Consider the following 19587-nt stretch of genomic DNA (forward strand, 5'->3'; position numbering starts at 1 on the left):
ACAGGAAGAGACAGTTTGGCTTGTAAACAAAGCACATTTTCAAGTCAGGATACCAATTCTATCCAATCAGGAGAGAGAGAACTCATACAGGATACAGGGTAAAAACAAGTGAAATTGGAGGCAGTTTAGTTTGGATCCACACATCATCTTAACCCATTTAGACCTGGAACACCTAAACGTTATACCTTTCAGCCGGGAACACCTCTGTGTGTAGTTGTTGCTGTATACATTAAATAGCTATATTATTTTTATTTTACATTTTTTGAATAAAAGAAAATAGTTTTTCAGAAAACTTAGGTCAGGATTTATAAGGCAATCATAGAATCGGCCTCAGGTCTAAATGGGTATCAACTGTGTAACCTCTACAAAATACACTTTTGCAGGGATGAGATATCAATATTAAGCCCCTGCGTCTTGCCCTTTCTTAATGGTGAAATATGATTCATGAAAAGTTATCGAAGTTATAATTTTTTTTTTCATTAGGTCCAAAAGGAGTGTACTTCATCCTTTAATACTTCTTTAATGTACAACGCCCTGATTTGTGCGTTCAATGTCTCCGACATGTTTTTTTTAGCTTCTATCTTTAAAACATGATCTCTCTTATGATTTGTCTTCAAGTGATGGTGGTCCTACCTGTTTCTCTGCCTTCTCTGCAGCAGCTGACACCGTGTCATGGCCCTTATGTTCATCCATGGTGCACAGATAGCAGATACACTAGTGGTCTGTGCGACAGAACACCTCCATCAGCTTGTCATGACTGGAGCACATCTTCTCCTGCAGCTTGTTGGTGGCTGGGATTAGTTTGTGCTTCTTCCAAGTCGGAACATTGTAGTGAGGCTGGAGGTGAGTCTCACAGTAAGAGGCCAGACACGCCAGACAAGACATGAGAGCTTTGTGACGTCTGGCTCCGGTGCAGAAATCACAGGCCACGTCTGCTGGACCGGCGTACAGCAGAGCAGCAGAGACAGAAGACTGCTGACCTCCTGTACTGCTCAGCTTCATCACAACCTGGAAGTAAAGAGAAGAGGAGGGGAGGTCACTCACTGATGACAAATACAACACAGTCATTGTGAGGTTCATTTAAATGTATTTATTAATGATTTGATGGCTATTGATTGGGATAGATACCAACTTATACCTAATGTTCAAAATGCCTGGGATTTTTTCTCCACAGAATTTATGGAGGTTGTTGATAAACATGCACCATGGAAAATGGTTAAAGTTAAGGGCCAACATCTCCCTTGGGTCAGTCCTGAACTCCTACATCTCTTTAGGCAGAGGGACAAAGCATGGGCAACATTTCGGCGAACAAGGGAAGGTGCTGACTGGGAAGTATATAGGCAACTTAGAAATAAAAGCAAAACGAAAACCAGAGATGCAAAAGCTAATTATTATAAAGAATGTCTTACTAGTGACTTTAAGAACCCTAAGCAATTTTGGAAAACAATGAAAACAGTTATGAATACATCAGATAAGCACCAAATTAATCAAATAAGAAGTGATAACACAATACTGCATGATTCATTATCGATTGCCCAGGCTTTCAGTCAGCACTTTTCCACTGTCTGCTCTACTCTTGTAAAAGATTCATATCTCACCCCTGGTTCCTTTAGTAATGGTCCATATTGTCCGAGCACGTTTGCCTTTAGGAAAATTTCACCAGTCGAAGTTCAGACTGCCATCAACGAATTAAAAGTGGATGGTGGTGCTGGACCGGATGGAGTTGAAAACCGGTTTCTTAAGTTAGCTGCCCACATAATTATGTACCCACTTGCCGATTTATTTAATCTTTCCTTGTCTACCAGTGAGCTTCCAGCTATTTTTAAACATGCCCGTATCACTCCACTTCATAAAGGAGGCGATGTACTCAATCTTGATAATTATAGACCCATATCTATTATTTGCTCCACTGCCAAAGTTTTTGAAAAAATAATTTATAACCAACTTTCCCATTATACCACTACTAATAACATTTTATCTGAATTTCAATCAGGTTTTAGGCCCAATCATTCCACTACAACTGCATTACTTAAACTCACAAATGATGTATATTCCTCAGCAGGGAATGGTCAGCTGACTGGTGCGATATTTATTGATTTAACAAAAGCTTTCGATTTAGTTGACCGATATCTTCTTTTAGACAAGCTTCATGCTATTGGCCTTTCGCAAAATGCCCTTCTGTGGTTCAACTCATACCTACATAATAGAAAACAGTGTGTTGTCCTGCAAGGAAATAAATCTTCCATGGTGGTTCAACAAAAAGGCGTTCCGCAGGGTTCTACATTAGGACCCCTTCTATTTTCTATCTATGTGAACAGTCTGCCCTCAATTTTTAAACACTGTTGTTCCCAGCTTTATGCCGATGACACGGTTATCTATACATCCAGTTCAGATACATCACAAATTCAAGCCTCTTTGCAATATGACTACAATATTTTACAAAACTGGCTCTTGCATAACAAATTATTGCTTAATAAATCAAAGACTTTTATCATGATCTTTGGCACTAGACCTAAACTCAAATCCATTCCTGCTTCTTTTATAATAACCAGTCATGACGGCATGCCTCTGCATAAAGCTGACAACATAAAATATCTTGGTGTATGGCTGGACTCAGAACTCACATTTAAATCTCACATTAATCATGTTCTAAAAAAGGTTAACTTTGGAATAAGTGTCTTATACAGATCCAGAGACTGTTTTTCACTCAATGTCCGTAAGAAACTGGCTACACAATTAATACTTCCATTATTTGACTATTGTGACGTGGTATATCAAAATGCTTCTAAGAAAGATCTTGTTCCACTTAACACAGCATACAATAGACTCTGTAGATTTGTCCTTGGTTGTCCTTTTCTCACACATCACTGCACAATGTATGACAGACTTCAATGGCAATCACTAAAAGTAAGAAGACACATGCACTGGCTTCAAATTGTATTCAAATGTATTTATTTTAGTTATCCCATCTACCTTAAACGCTTTTTAGTTCCCATTCCTTCAACACAACGTACCAGACACTCTACACAGGTTTACTTTACTGTTCAGTTGGCAAGAAGTATAATTGGTAAACATGCCTTTTCTTTCAAAGCTCCTTCAGATTGGAATAATTTACCAGTTCATATCAGATCCATTTCAACATTCCCACTTTTTAAATGTGCACTGTCTTCTTACTTTGAAGTTGTATGCTCTTGTTATCGATAAACCTGCCATCATACATGACGCCATACTTTATTATTTTCAGTTCTAATTCTCTAAATACTGTTCTTTAGTCACTGTGTTGAACATACCATTTTCAGAATGTATTATATTACTGGATTTTATGCATCTTAAGGCTGTGATGTTTGTCAAGGTTCATAATGTTATTGTGTGTCTGTTTTGTTTCGTTTGTCTAGTTATTGTTTTGTCTACTTTGTGTACATGTAACGATTGTGACATGTATTTATGTTGGGACCTCCTCTAAAACGAGATGGCTCATCTCAAGGGGTTTATCCTAATAAAGAAACTTGAATCATCATGGTGATAAACACACACAGTGAGAAATTACAGGTAAGTTCATCTGATAATAATAGTAACACTATCTGAACACTGTGGTTCTGAACTTTGCATTCCATAAAGTTTGATTGCTTTACAGTATGTTGTAAAACATTTACAATGTAAGCGTTTAGCAGACACTCTTAACCACTAGAACCCTATGAATCTGCTATTATGTTTGCCTACAATGAATGACATGGCAACAATAGCGACAGTAGAGTTTAATGGTTAACCAGTGACTAACACAGTCAAAGATCAGAGTAAATTACCCTAGTCAACAAAATGACAGCATAATGTTTGTACTGTAGACTGCAAAGAAACTAAGATACCATCAAACCTAGCATCTGTTTAAACCAGTGGGTTTCAAACATGTTCATGTCAAGGACCCCCAAATTAATGTATTTGGCCACGGACCCCCATATGAAAAATTGTTTGTGCCAAGGACCCCCATACAAGATTTATGTTGTTAAAATGTTTTTAAAATATTGCATATCATTGCATTGTGAGCTTGTAGATCGTCAATTTTCAAATAGCTGATGTATAGGGTTACAGTGGTTAAACAGACTGTGATGCTCTATTAACACATTTTGTTCGAGTCCCCCTGGACTCCTCTCATGGACGCCTGGGGGTCCCCAGACCCCACTTTGAGAACCACTGGTCTAACATGCTATCTAAATAGTATTCTTAGTATGTGTGGACATTATCAACATACATAACATAATGTGTAGTAAGTAACCAACATATAGTATAACTATCATCTATCACAATAGTCAACAAGGAGTTTTGAGTAGCAGAACATGTAGTTTAATGTGTGGTTGTAACTTGTAAGGTCATCTCACCTCAGCCAGCAAGGTGTTCTTCCTCAGAACAGGTCTGGGACTGAAGCTCTCTCTGCACTGGGGACAGCTGTAGACTCCAGTCTCCTCATACTGGTCCCAGTAACCCTCAATACAGCTTCTACAGTAACTGTGTCCACACGGTAGACCCACTGGTTCCTTTAGAAGGTCCAGACAGACAGAACAGCAGAACTGGTCCTGGTCCAGCTCACATGTCTGTTGTTGTTGTTGTGCCATTTGACTGACAACCACACTCACACTGAGAGAAAACACACAACACTTTGGTTTACTCTGAAGAGAGACTGAGAGAGAAACACACAACAGCTCTGAGTTTCGTTTCTTCTGAAGAAAAGTAGGAGAGGCAAAGGGAGGGACTTACTGGATGTTTGCAGGAGGCAGTGGTTTTAAAGAAACAGTGAATTTGTAGCACAAACAGGTTCAGCTTGTGGTTGAACGTTGTACAGCTGGACTCTCACACAACACCATTATTTCCCCTCCGTGTGGAAAAGCCTGTTGGTGGTGACACAATCGGGGGTATTTATTTGGGGTAAAGTATGGCAGAAAATGTGTATTTTAGTCAAATATCTCGACTTTCTCACTAGTTCCACACTCTCTCCACTTCCTCCAGACTCCAGTGAGCTCATATATTATAGTGAAACGCTCTAATAGATGGGTTTCCTGTTTGTAAACATGAGAGGATGATGCGCGCGCAGTGGAGGGTTGAGCAGTAGAGGGCGCTATTACCCGCAGCAGCTCTAGTCAAATGTACACTCATAAAAGAAATGGTCTTCACCAGGTTTAATGAAAGTAGATTAAATGATGCAGTTTGTAATATCTTCTTTACTCAATAAAAATGATTTGTCGGAAGTTGGATCTGTTTGTATATAATAGCAGCATTATGCCTATTATGCCTAAAATAGCAGCATTATGCCTATCTAAATCCCGAAAATAACAACAGAGTGAATGGCGCTTCCGGTTCGTTCTACCACCCGCATGCGCAGATTGCGCACTCTGCTCTGTGATGACGTCGCGCGGAAACCCATCTATACTCTCTAGGATTACAAATAAGTCACGGCAAGACAGGACAGGTGAACTTGATCATACTAAAGGGGAGACCTGAAAATGATACAAGGGTGACATCTGGTGGCCAATTCAGTGATGCTTTATTGCTGGTGTGTCATTGCTTGTCATCTGTATTCTCTTTTCTTTTGTCCCCTCACTTCAGGTTCAGCTGGAGTTGGACCTGAAGTGTTGATGTAATTATTCATTGTGTGTTATTTCAGGAAACAAGATTAAGTTCCTACTGATTAAGTGAGAGAAATGCCAGCAGCATTGTCAAATTGAAGGATGATGAATGAATTACCTTCAGTATTGTGACCTCAGTGGACAGGACAGTGGACAGTCGACTGGACCTTTGGTTTAACAGCTTTAACTGTCAGGGGACACATGATCTCATGGACACACATGAACATGTAACCTAGTGTTCAGTACACTTTTCAATGGAAGCAAACTGGAATTTGCTCAAATTTGCTTCTGAGTTGCATTTCATCCTATTAAGTGTAGCCCATAGCATAGTTGATACTGTTAATGTAATTGTTGTATTTTGCGCAATTTTTTTTTAACAAGCATGATGCATCTGCCATCATTTTGAAATATGTATTTCCCAGGGAATACGTTTTTGAAATATAATCATTAGTCTAAATCGCATACATAATGTCACATTCTGAGACATTATGGTTGAATGATGGACAAAATATGTTTTCCCCCAGATTATTTGGTTATTTAGGTCTTGACTTCACTGTAAAAAACAACATCTATGACATTGTGTGCTATAAAACCTCTCCTACTGTAATTCATTGCTGTGTTATGTACATGGTCCAGATGAAAAAGCTCAGAACACACAAGTTTCAAATTATACACACTTTTAGGCATTGGCTGTTGGTTTACATGGAATAGAAAAGCATATAGGTGTAGAGACCAAATTATAGGCCTATAACCTTTTATTGTAATTAAAATACACTAGAAGGTAGACTGTACAACTTCATTAATGATTAAGTAAAGGTCAGCATTAAAATGGGAAATGGAATATAGTAAATCTCTGTTCAACAACGGAACGGTCAACACCTCATGTTCTTTCACATCAAAGTAACAGACACTATGCAAGCATAGGCTACTGTATTCTGGAAGGAAAACAAGGAACCATTCCTTAAAAACACTCTCAGACCTCTGAATAGGACCTCATAATAATCACTAGCTTTCCCTTTCCAAGCCTCACTGTGTCAATCTTTTCCAGTGAGAATTGAATGTACGTATTTGTTAAACTTGTGGAATTCTAAAAACAAAACAAAAACAAACAATACTGTGAATGCAAAGTTACATTAAATGAGATTCTGTTTCAGGTTATGTTTCACTTTGGACACAAGGGGGCAGCGTTCACCACTCGTTTGCTTATAGCCATGCAGGATTTTGCTGTCAATACAAATGAAACTAATTTTTTCTTGAGCAAATATCAGAGTAAAGGCATAATGATTTTGTACAATATTTAGTTTGAGGACACTAGTATCAACCCAACAGAGTAGTGTTTCATTCATCTCTTGGTTAAGGTCCACTGCTCTTGAAAAGGACTATGACATGAAAACTATACAGATTAATATATTAATGATTTATTGGATAAACTTAGGCTTGTTCAAGCTCACATTCAAACTATCAGAAATACTGTATTGTCGCTGTTATGCAGAAAACCTTTATCTCCATATTTCAACTTTATATGATTTTTTTCTTAAAATAAATAATACTTTGTGGTGTGACACTGTTGCACAAAAGTAGTGAAAATAACACATTTTGTTAAACATAGCAAAATATAAATCATATTTTTGGTTAATGGCCAAAATAGGGACAGCAGAACTATTTGGAGCGTACGCACATGAGAAGATATAGTCACACAGGACTCCAGCTGATATTAGTATAGTTCCGACTGGAACTACAGTATACAGTAAAAACTGTAGTCCCAAGTAGTCTATAGGAGGAACTGAGGTTCACCCTGTGATGTCACAGAGTAAACATTCCAAATTCCAAATAAAAACATAGAAGCACTGCCAAATCATCTTTATTTTGTCCTCGACTTCATGAAAACAGGATTTGGGTTCAAAATCAGGGAAGTGGCCCTTTAAGTCTGTCTGTGATTTTCATAAATGTTTAACTGATGAAAAGCATTAAATAGAGCTTGTGACTAAATGAACAAAACAAAATGATACAGCAAATGTACTTAGGACTTCTATATTCAATATTATTTTTAACCACTTAAAAACCCCAGCATCCGTATTGTGGTCACAGAAAATATCAGATCGACAAGCTCACAACGCGTCGCGCTGCGACGCGTTGTGAGCTTGTCGATCGGCTATTTTCAGCGAAAGCTTTCCCCACAATAACCCAAAACAGAAAAGACACTAGTATTGAGCCCTGAGGGACTCTGGTTACCCATATGGGGTTTAAGTGGTTAATAAACATGATATGCGTCTGCCATCATTTTGAAATATGTATTTCCCATGGAATCAGTTTCTGAAATATAATCATTAGTCTACTGTGCATGCATAATATGTCACATTCTGAGATATTATGATTGAATTATGTTTTTAGAAAAACTATCATTTTTTCCCCAGATGATTTGGTTTTGTAGGTCTTGACTTCACTGGACATAAAACACTTTTTTTGGGGGGCCAAACTGACTTTGATAAAGTGAGTGAAGGGCCACACATTGGATTTTTTTATTGAAACTTGAAACACATAGTGGTGAATTATGTTAACTGCATGAATTTGATAGACACGATACACTCATTTATAATAGGGTCAAGTATTTTATTTTATTTTTAGCTGTGCAGTCTGTATCACTCACTTTATCAAACATATTCTCTATTTTGCACGACATCTTATGACTTATCTTATTTTTTATTTTGAAAAAAGATCAGCTACCGTATTTTGTAATGTGCAGTTTTAAAGCTTTGCTAAATTAACCAATTTAAAGGCCTATAATCTTTCATTCTACAGTCTGTTACCAGTTCAATTATGATTATTTTTGGGGGTCACGGCCTGAATAGGTTGAGAACCACTGGGTTATAGATAAACAACAGCCTATTGACTGACTTAGTGACTATTAATTCTCCACTACATCTCAGAGGCAATTAACGGGTATTTGAGTGATGGGATGTAGTTTTAAGATAGTCAAAGGGTCAATTCCCCCAGTACCTAGGACCCCAATGGAAACAAGACCGCAAGGACTTTTGTGGTGTTATCCTTTTAGACAAAGTGTTTGACTGTACTTGTGCGGTTTTTACATTTCTGTCCAATAAAATGTTAAAGGTTTCATGACGTTCAGTTTTACCACACATTAAAAGTCTTTGTCATGGTCCTTCAAACGTGTATAGAAAGTTTTAACAAAAAATTCCACTCCATTGATCCATGGCAGGTGTTTTTCTCTCACATTTCTAAAGCCTTTTCAACTGCTATGAAAAAAGAAATCTTTGCCTGCGGGTGTCGCTGGTGAGGGATTTTGCCTGTCAATCATCGCCTCTGCTCCGCTCCCCCCCCCCCCCCCCCCCCGAAGGAAAGGATAGGGGAGGGGAGGGGCGAGGAGGAGAGTGGGCGGGATTAATCGGCTGTGACCTCACTGCCGAAGGGCCAAGCTCAGATTACTTTTCAGCCTAATTATTCAAAAAACCCCAGACCACAGAAAATCCACTGAATGTTCAAAGTTCAGATTTTTTGGGTATAATTGAGGTCATAAAACCCCCCAAAAAACATAAAAAATTAAAAAAGTGAAAATGAATGTCATAGGGGAAGTACTACAGTAAAGTAAAAATAACTCTTTTTGTACTTAAGTACAGTACTTGAGTACATGTACTTAGTTACTTTACACCACTGGTCTATTGCACTATTGAGGAAGTGATGTGAACTTGAAAACGTCTTCTATTTGCTGAAGAAGTTCTAATAAACTGACTGAAGAAAAGAGACTGTTCATTCATCATTGTGCAATGGGAAAATAAGTAATAAATGATACAAAGTCCAGTTGTAATCCAAAGTTAATGAGTCATTAACCCATGATATGTCATGTCAATGATGTCATTCATTATGAATCTATGTGTGGAAGCCTCTGATGGAAAGTAATTACATGTATATAAAAAATGTATTGAAGATTACTGGCAAAATTGTTTAAGTGTACAGTTAGTAAAACTAGATAAAAGCAAACTCAGAATTATATTTACACTATGTTTAGTATTTAATTATTATCATTGTCCAGGGACCAATGTAGCATAGACACAAGTTTGACTTTTTACACACAAACACACACACACACACACACACACACACACACACACACACACACACACACACACACACACACACACACACACACACACACACACACACACACACACACACACACACACACACACACACACAATTAATCAGATATTGGTCTTGTCCTCTCACTCCTCAGACTGTTCTAACGTCTAAATTCACATCCTGTATAGAACGTCATCTAAACATGGAGACAACTTTCACAGAGAGACATTCTTCAAATCAGACTAAAACACACTGTTAGAGGTTGCAGACTAACATTTATTTTGAAAAAACAAGTCAGTGTAAATGAAGTAAAGTTAATGAAAAAATAATGATTACCTGACGGTCTCAAACTCCTTTATATGAATTGAAACATAATTTTGTCATTTTCACAGATAAGTTGTGAGCTTGTAGATCGGATAAAGAAGTTACAGAAGCTTTTTCCGCTTCTTCTTTTTTTTAACATGGCAAGTTATAAGTTTGTAACTGTTTCATGGAATCCAAGGTGTCTACTGTATTTACAAACTGGGAGGAGAAAAAAAGGAAAAAAGTACCTTGTTCATCACATATGTTTTTAAAAGCGACTAAATCGATTAACTGTTGACACACAATACCCTATTGACACATTGAGGAGTAAGGGCGCGCTCCCACCAAGCGTTGGCTGGCCGCTGTTTGCAGAATCTGCCAATGCATTGTCAATGCAAATGCGTTGATTCACGCAAGAGCAGATTTTTCCGCTAGTCGCGCAGACCTTGCGTTTATCTGCTCTCCGCGACTAAGCATAAAACTGCTGGAGGCAGGCGCTGATTTTCCCCCTCTGTCCAATCGGGTGAGTCGAAGGCGGACCGTCTCAAGACTCAGGAAGCAACATGGTGCTCAAGGCTCAAGGCAGCAGCCGATGCGGGCTACGGGGAGGCTCCTGAAAGTGAGTGACAGGCGCGACACTCCCGTTTTTTAGAATCCGCTGGCTGCAAAAAACTGTGGCCGCGCACAACCTGCGTTTAACAGCGGCCAGCCAACTCTTGGTGGGAGCACGCCCTAAGACATTACACCAGTGGTTCTCCAACTTTTCAGGCAGAGACTCCACAAAATAATCGTATTTGAACTGGGGACCCCCAAAATAATCATATATTTGAACTGAGCACTCCCCAAAATGTTCACATTTGAACTGGGGACCCCCCACCCTGACAGGCAATTGGAATTGCAGGAGTTGAGGCATTACATTTAGTTTGACTTTAATATTATGAAAATAGCAGCTCACAACGCCCAAAACACAATTTCTGGCTCTTTGTCAGGTAATATTTGACCATTTTATATACAGTAGTATAGTTTGTTGATTACTTTTGACGCAGTAATGTCTCATTTTATTTTTCGTTTTAGAGTTATTCAATAGGTCTTTAAAGTCCTTAAATTGTCACTTTAGAAATGTGCAGATACCCTGTATAAACTACACATACTGTATGTTGGTTTGTTTACTGTTGAGTGAGATAACAATGTTAAACATTAAGCATATCATCATCATTTGGGGACCTCCTGGGGGTCCAGACCCACAGTTTGAGAACCACTACATTTAGTAGAACCATGAATCTACACTGACTGACAGAGGGCTCTGTAGTAATATCAACAAGATAACAGGGCATACTGTATAATGATTGTCTGCTGCAGGCTTATTAAAGAAATGCAATGAGCGGAACACAATGGATCGATTGATCATGATGGTGTAGTATACTGTACACATCATTCTTACACATGCTTTATCTAGAAGGGAAAATCTATTATCAAATGAAGAAAACTAAGTTTTCAACTGAATATCATCATCAGTATTCTTAACGTGTCTACCATGTGTGTGGTGGATAAAATTCATATAACAGTCATTGTGGTATTGATTAATTGAATGTATTAGTAGATGCAACAATCATCACCTGTTCTTCCTTGTTAAACTCCTCTCCCTGACAAAACTCCTTTAGGAACAGTCGACTCATGCAAACCTATTTCAAATATACCGACTATGTGTGAGTCAGTTATAGAATAAAGCCCATGTAAGGAATGACCATCTGTTGTTACCTCATGTGTACTTCTCCTGATATAAATGTATGTAAGAGAGTGGTGTTGGGGGTTCTGGGGGAAGCTCTGGAGGGAGACACTAGTCTCTCTCTGCTGTGATGAGATCTACAATAAAGCATGGAGTTTGGTTCCTGACAACTGAGTCCTGCATCTTCCTGATCTGTTTAACTTACATAAAGTAACATGTAAAAGCTTCCATAATACATGTCTTACACAGCTCTGCTGTATCTCCATAGTAACAAGGCCTTATTCCTGGATAGAGAGGTTGTGTGAACGTGGTTTGAAATGTGTGTAGGAGGGTCATTGTGTCAGAAATACAGTAGAAGGACAGAGTACCTGCCTTGTGATCCAGGTACACCCCCAATCTGGAGGAGAGAGGACCTGACACTTTAGTCTCAACACTGTTGTGTCTGAACCAATAGTCTTTACCAATGCACCGTAAACACCAGGATTTAACATCGTTTCCAAAGCCGGCTTGTCTGCCGAGGTCTTTATAACAGACTGCTATATCAACCCCTCCACCACTCCACTCTACTTCCCAGTAACAACGTTCAGACAGACCCTCTGTACACAACACCTGAAAGTACGAAGTAAATCTCTTTGCATGATCAGTGTAAGGTTGTTGTTGTCGTGTTAAAGTCACCTTCCTCTTCTCCTCTGACAGGGAGAGACGTGTGTTTATTGTGTTCATGTCCAGAGACAGAGGAGAGAAATCTGTGAGAACACACGACAAAAGAAAAATCAAACATCATGAACCTTATTGTGTTTAGAGTTAGTCTCTCAGATCAAACTCATTAGAGCTTTAAATAACAACATATCAGAATGAAACTTCAACGTTCAGAACCTGCATCAACATGGACTCACATTGTAAAAAGTCCTTTCTGGTCTGAGGCTCCGCTGGATGTAAAACATCAACTGGAGACACAAGAAAACAGTAAAGGTCATCATGACATTGTAAAGGATTTCTATGTCCAAACAAAGGGTCAAATCCAACAGACTTTACTGCTGACTTCGGGGCGGGCATGTAAAACATACAGCGTGAGCTTACAGAAGGTCCCAACATACGGCTGACGTAAAAGACAACAACAGACCTGCTTTACGGCAGTGTCGTAACCAGGGGCGTGCTGGGACCAAAATTAAGCTCTGGGATTTTCCGAACCGGCCCACCGTTTTGTTTTGTCAACGGGGGGGGGGGGGGGGTTTAACCCAGCAACCCTATGTAAATTGCGCCACTGCTGATAAACGTCCCAGCCCAACAGTAATGTAACTAATAATTGGGCCGCGCGACCCGGAAATTACCGTAATAAATTATTATTTTTTTGGGTGGCCCACCGGCCGTCTGGCGGCCCGTAAATGGCGCGGCCGTTCTGGAATTTTCCCGAATTTCCCAGTGGCCAGCACGTCCCTGGTCGTAACGAAGCTCTCTTAAAGGCACAGTCACATACTGTATATAGCATAAATGACAGACATCATACTGAAGAATGGATTAAACTGAAGTTCCAAGGGTTTTGTCAAAAAGTTCAAGCTATTATAGCTTGATAGTAATTGGTATTATATACAGCTGTCTCTCCAGCTCTTCAGTAAAACAGAAAATACATTTTCAGGTGGGGTTGTTTACTATGATGGCTGGTTAGAAAAACAAGAAACACATTTAAATCTCACCTCTCTTTGATATATCTGGGCAAGTTGTCTTCAGGTTGTTGTCTAGTTGGTCTCTCAGACCAGACACCACATCAATCACATCTGTGAAGGAATTCAGAGGACAGATGACCACACTGGGTGAGACTGGAGATCCACTGGAACTGGAGAGAGACTGGAAACTCTGGAGAGAGACAAGTAAACCAGTATAGACAGGGATGGAAGAACGTTAAACCAAGAGATCACAATTGGTGGAGGTGAGCTGATGTCCCTGTTGTTCACACACACACACACACACACACACACACACACACACACACACACACACACACACACACACACACACACACACACACACACACACACACACACACACACACACACACACACACACACACACACACACACACACACACACACACACACACACACACACACACTCACACACACACACACACACACACACAGGATTGAATTTGTCTGTAATTCTCATACAAATAATTGTGATTAACAATGTGATTGTGTTTTTGGCATTGAATATATCAATAGAATATTCCATTATACAAACACAAATTGTACAGGGCAGATATTGAATAATTTTATACTTTCAAAATATTAAATAGACAATCTACAAGCTCAGAAGCTGATCTTGTAGATCTGCTATTTTTGAAAAATATTTACAATTATTACAATTACCTCAAATAATTGTGATTAGGCAATTATGTAATAATTGTGACAGGCCTAATTCTGTATACTGTATACTAGAACTATATTAGTATTAGTAACTACCAGCATTAATAATGTCATGTTATGTTATGTAATATACTAGTATGATGTAATAATAATATGACATGATGGAATGAGATGAAAGAGATGAAATATGAAGCTGATTTCTCCTAAATGAGTCAAAACCAAACAGTAAAATGCCATGTGTGGAACCTGAATGAAAGTGATGATGTCATCAGTGTTGGACAGCTCCTCCAGGTCAGCATGTCTCCTCTCCAGCTGCTCCATGTGGTCCTCCAGCTGCCTCAGGAGAGCCTCAGTCTGAGCCACTGCAGTCTGCTGCTGATCTCTGATCAGTTCTTTAAGCTCACTGCGTCTTCTCTCAATGGAGACCATCATCTCACTGAAGATCCTGTCACTGGCCTCCACTGCTGCTTCTGCAGAGCTCTGCTTCACACACACACACACACACACACACACACACACACACACACACACACACACACACACACACACACACACACACACACACACACCACACACACACACACACACACACACACACACACACACACACACACACACACACACACACACACACACACACACACACACACAGAGTGTGTTGTTAAAATGTTTCAAAAACAATCCATAATGTTGTTCACTTTTTTTTTTGAAAATAGCAGATCTATAGACAGATCTCCTATTTTCAAATCATAAAAGGGGGTCCACAGCCAAATACATATTAATTGGGGGTCCTTGACATGAAAAGGTTTTAGAACCACTGCTTTAGTGCTTCTGATGACACAAGGCACTGTCTCATCCATATAGCATCACAGTAAACACAAGAACAAGAACTATTATCATAATATCAGCTCACGTTCAGGGCCTCCATGACCTGTCTCAGGTCTTTCAGCTCCTTCTTTTTCTCCTGGATCTTCTGCTGGACTTCCTCCTGAATTCTCACCAGCTGTTTCTGCAAGAAACAGGAAGAGACAGTTTGGCTTGTAAACAAAGTACATTTTCAAGTCGGGATACCACTTCTATCCAGTGGTGTAAAGTAACTAAGTACATTTACTCAAGTACTGTACTTAAGTACAATTTTGAGATGTTTTTACTTTATTTGAGTATTTCCAGTTTTCAGTACTTTTACTTCTAATCCACTACATCTCAGAGGCAAATATTGTACTTTTACTCCACTACAATTATGTGAAAACTTTTGTTACTGGTCACTTTGTAGATTTAAGTAAAACATTTGATTACTTTTTCCACCACTGATTCTATCCAATCAGGAGAAAGAGAACTCATATAGGATACAGGGTAAAAACTAGTGAGATTTGAGACAGTTTAGTTTGGATCCAATCATCTTAAATCAACTTTGTAACTTCCTCAAAATACACTTTTGTAGGGGCAAGATTAATGGACATTAAATACCATTCATGAAAAGTTATAAATCACCTCTGTTTTTCATTGGGTCCAAAATGAGTGTACTTCATCCTTTAATACTTTTTATTACACCCTGATTTGTGCTTTTTATGTCTCTGACATGGTCATTTAGTTCTGCTTCTATCTTGAAAACATGTTCTATCTTATGATTTTTCTTCAAGTGATGGTGGTCCTACCTGTTTCTCGGCCTTCTCTGCATCAGCTGACACCGTGTCATGGCCCTTATGTTCATACATGAGGCAAAGATAGCAGATATACTGGTGGTCTGTAAGACAGAACACCTCCATCAGCTTGTCATGACTGGAGCACATCTTCTCCTGCAGTTTGTTTGTGGCTGGGACCAGCTTGTGCTTCTTCAACACAGGAACATTGTAGTGAGGCTGGAGGTGAGTCTCACAGCAAGATACCAGACACACCAGACAAGACATGAGAGCTTTGTGAGGTCTGGCTCCGGTGCAGAAATCACAGGCCACGTCTGTTGGACCGGCGTACAGCAGAGCAGCAGAGACAGAAGACTGCTGACCTCCTGTACTGGGCAAATTCATCACAACCTGGAAGTAAAGAGAAGAGGTAACACAAACAACAACACAACGACAAATTACTGACATGAGATATACACACACAAAACTATAAAACATATCAGAAATATATACATTTATCGCTGTGTAAACACGCTCTCAATTCTTACCGTCAGTCCCTCTGCGCTCATAATGGAAAATGACAAACACAGCAATAACACCCTGGTCACAAGTAACACTGATGCATGCAGAACACACTCCTGTTCAGCAAGCATCCACTATATTTATATGGGTTGGTCTACCCATGTGGGTGAAACCTTCCGTTGATTAATCATGTGACTTGTGTGTTGTCTTAAATGTGGAAACACAGGCTTTAGCACTATTCTATGACAATGGCCACTGTACCCCAGCTCCTTATCTGACCTAATCAATCAACCCTCTCAACACTCTCATGTGACTCTCATGTGACATGTGCAAAGTCCCCTGATTTCAACACAGTAGGTCAGAGCTGTAGTTTTTAGAATTGTATATATTTGTACTTATTATTATGACTAAATATCCTTCTGAAAATAAGATACAGGAAGGTGCTAGAAGGCCAGATGTGCAGGTAACATGTCAATACAAACGCCACCGTTACATCATAATAATAGATTATTCTACAGACACGCTGTGAACTTGTAGATCGGCTATTTACGACATGCCCAGAAAGGGGACGCTAGGGTTCATGTGGTTAATATAATGTTTCTGAGGGCAAATGTTAGACTTCTCCTTCTCCTTCCTTTTCGTCTTTATTATATGTGAAGAGAAACTTCACTCAGTTCCCAATTTCTTTTCCACAAGTCAACGCACACGCACGCACGCAGGCGCGCGCGCACACACACACACACACACACACACACACACACACACACACACACACACACACACACACACACACACACACACACACACACAAGAATTAATCAGATATTGGTCTTGTCCTCTCAGTCCTCAGACTGTTTTAACATCTATCTTCACATCCTGTATAAAACGTCATCTAAACATGGAGACAACTTTCACAGAGAGACAGAAACAGAAACATTCTTCAAATCAGACTAAAACACACTGTTAGAGGTTGCAGACTGACATTTATTTTGAAGTCAGTGTGAATTAAATAAAGTTAATGAAAAAAATATGATTACCTGACTGTGTCAAACAACAATATGAATTGAAACATAATTTTGTCATTTTGCCACATCAGTTGTGAGCTTGTATATAAATAAATTACCGAAGCTTTCCCCCCCTCTTTTGTTTTTAACATGGCTTCATAAGTGTGTAACTGTTTGAAGGACTCTTCAAACAGTTTCTACTGTATTTACAAAATGGGGTAAAAAAAACTTGTTCATCACATTAAAATATGTTTTTATAAGCGATTAAATCGATTCACTGTTGACACACAATACCCTATTGAAGCATTGAGGAGGATGACATTACACCAGTGGTTCTCAAACTTTTCAGGCAGAGACCCAAAATACTCGTATTTGAACTGGGGACCAGCCACCCTGACAAGCACTTGGAATTGCCAGAGTTGAGGCATTACATTTAGTTTGACTTCATAATATATATATATATATATATATATATATATATATATATATATATATATATATATATATATATATATATATATATTGTGAAAACAGCAGATCTACAAGCTCACAGTGAGCTTGTAGATCTGCTATTTTCACAATTTCTGTCTCTTTGTCAGGTAATATTTGGCCAATGTTTGACCATTTTCTATAGTATAGTTTGTTAATTACTTTTGACACAGTAATGTCTCATTAAATTTTTCATTTAAGAGGTATTCAATAGGTCTTAAAAAGTCCTTAAATTGTCACTTTAGAAATGTGCAGATACTCTGTTTTCACTACATACACTATATGTACTGTGTGTTTGTGTTTGTAGGTTTGTTTACTGTTGAGTGAGAAAACAATGTTGCACATTAAGCAAAACATCATTTGGGGACCCCCTGGAGGTCCAGACCCACAGTTTGAGAACCACTACATTTAGTATAACCAATCTACACAGACTGACAGAGGGCTCTGTAGTAATATCAACAAGATAACAGGGCATACTGTATAATGATTGTCTGCAGCAGGCTTATTAAAGAAATGCAATGAGCGTAACACAATGGATTGATTGATCATGATTGATTGATTGATTGATTGATTGATTGATTGATTGATTGATTGATGTACTTTATTTAGTAAGACATGAGAACAGTACATGGAAGTACAAAATTCACAATACAGGGTCTACTAAACTGGAAGGCTCATAAAGCACTAAGCTTGTTTACAATGAGGTCCCCACCCACACAAATCATGATGACATATAAGAGACATAGATATACACACTACTATACAGAACGTCGTACAATCAGCTTACAGGTTACTGGTATGAAAAGTGAAAAATATGTACAAGAGAAAAAAAGGAAAGGGGGGGTGTAAATAGAAGCCGTTGAAAAATGATTCATGTGCACATTAAAACTAAATAAATTAAGCATTTAAACGAAGCTAGACAGCACAAATTATGTTTCTGTGTAACAAAAACTGTTTTGAACTGTTTTAATAACATTAAGAATTTATCTAAATGGATAAATGCTGTTCACTGGAGTGCATAGCCTTTACAAATTGGACGCTGGACAGGAGACAGCTCTTCATGTCAGCACTTTTGACATACTCACACGTTCAGGGAGACCTCCTCTACCACATTACACTCTCAGCTAAGCTGGAGAGGTGTAAAAAAAAAAAAAAAAAAAAATGTGGCGGGCCGTCCAGTGAGGTCAGAGGTCAGACAAGTGCCTCTGGCCAGAAACTGCTAATTATTGTTAGTCTGCAGATCTCAGCAAAAGGTTTGCATTCAATTATGGATATTACTTACTTCAAATTACAACAATCAGTTTTTGCTTACAATTGACCACTGATGCATTCAGGCTACAGTCACAATTTAACACAAAAAATGTGCCATCCCACACAGCGAAATCTGTTGCTGTGTGGGATGGCATTTACTTTTTAACTTCAGCTTATTTGTGAACAAAGTATTATGTTTAAGTGGTATATAAACCAGTTGACAATAAATGCCTAATAGTTTGTAGCAGCATAGAATAGCTACATTGTTTTGAGTGTTATAAAGGGTTATATGATTGCAATAGGCACAATACTGACTAACAGCTCAGAATGTCAAGCGGAAACCGGAAGGTCCCTGGTTCGAGACGGGGTCTAACAGCATGGCTTGTCATGTCACTGTGACGCAGTGTTCATTTTGACACCAAATGTTGATTTAATTTTTATCTTTTGAATTTCATTTAGTTTTAGTCATATTTTAGTCATCTGAAATGTTTGTTTTTGTCTAGTTTTAGTCAACTAAATATCATAAGATTTTAGTCAACTAAATCTACAGTTGATTTTATCGGCAAAAAAGTATTTTGGCGCTGCCTTGATGGCGTCGTA

At 38.7% G+C, this 19587-nt stretch overlaps 1 protein-coding gene, 1 long non-coding RNA gene and 1 pseudogene across 3 annotated transcripts; all 3 read right to left on the reverse strand.

The window, feature by feature from the left end:
- Positions 1-600: 600 nt before the first annotated feature.
- Positions 601-4656, reverse strand: LOC308101557 (E3 ubiquitin/ISG15 ligase TRIM25-like; annotated as a pseudogene). The gene is made up of 2 exons: positions 4374-4656; positions 601-1008 (listed from the first exon to the last, which is right to left on the reverse strand). The product of its transcript is annotated as an E3 ubiquitin/ISG15 ligase TRIM25-like (transcript).
- Positions 4657-11036: 6380 nt separating this feature from the next.
- LOC308102463 lies at positions 11037-18229 on the reverse strand. The gene is made up of 2 exons (XR_013934660.1): positions 18137-18229; positions 11037-11237 (listed from the first exon to the last, which is right to left on the reverse strand). It is a non-coding gene; the product is annotated as an uncharacterized lncRNA (long non-coding RNA).
- On the reverse strand, positions 13423-15817 carry LOC308102143 (uncharacterized protein; the record flags this gene model as incomplete). Its single annotated transcript, XM_080451745.1, has 4 exons — positions 13423-13593; positions 14349-14582; positions 15016-15111; positions 15791-15817. 4 exons carry the CDS (start codon positions 15815-15817, stop codon positions 13423-13425), a joined length of 528 nt encoding a protein of 175 aa, XP_080307871.1.
- Positions 18230-19587: the final 1358 nt, after the last annotated feature.

Source organism: Gymnoscopelus braueri, assembly GCF_963280865.1.
Source record: "Gymnoscopelus braueri genome assembly, chromosome: 15".
In the NCBI taxonomy this organism is placed as follows: Eukaryota; Metazoa; Chordata; class Actinopteri; order Myctophiformes; family Myctophidae; genus Gymnoscopelus; species Gymnoscopelus braueri.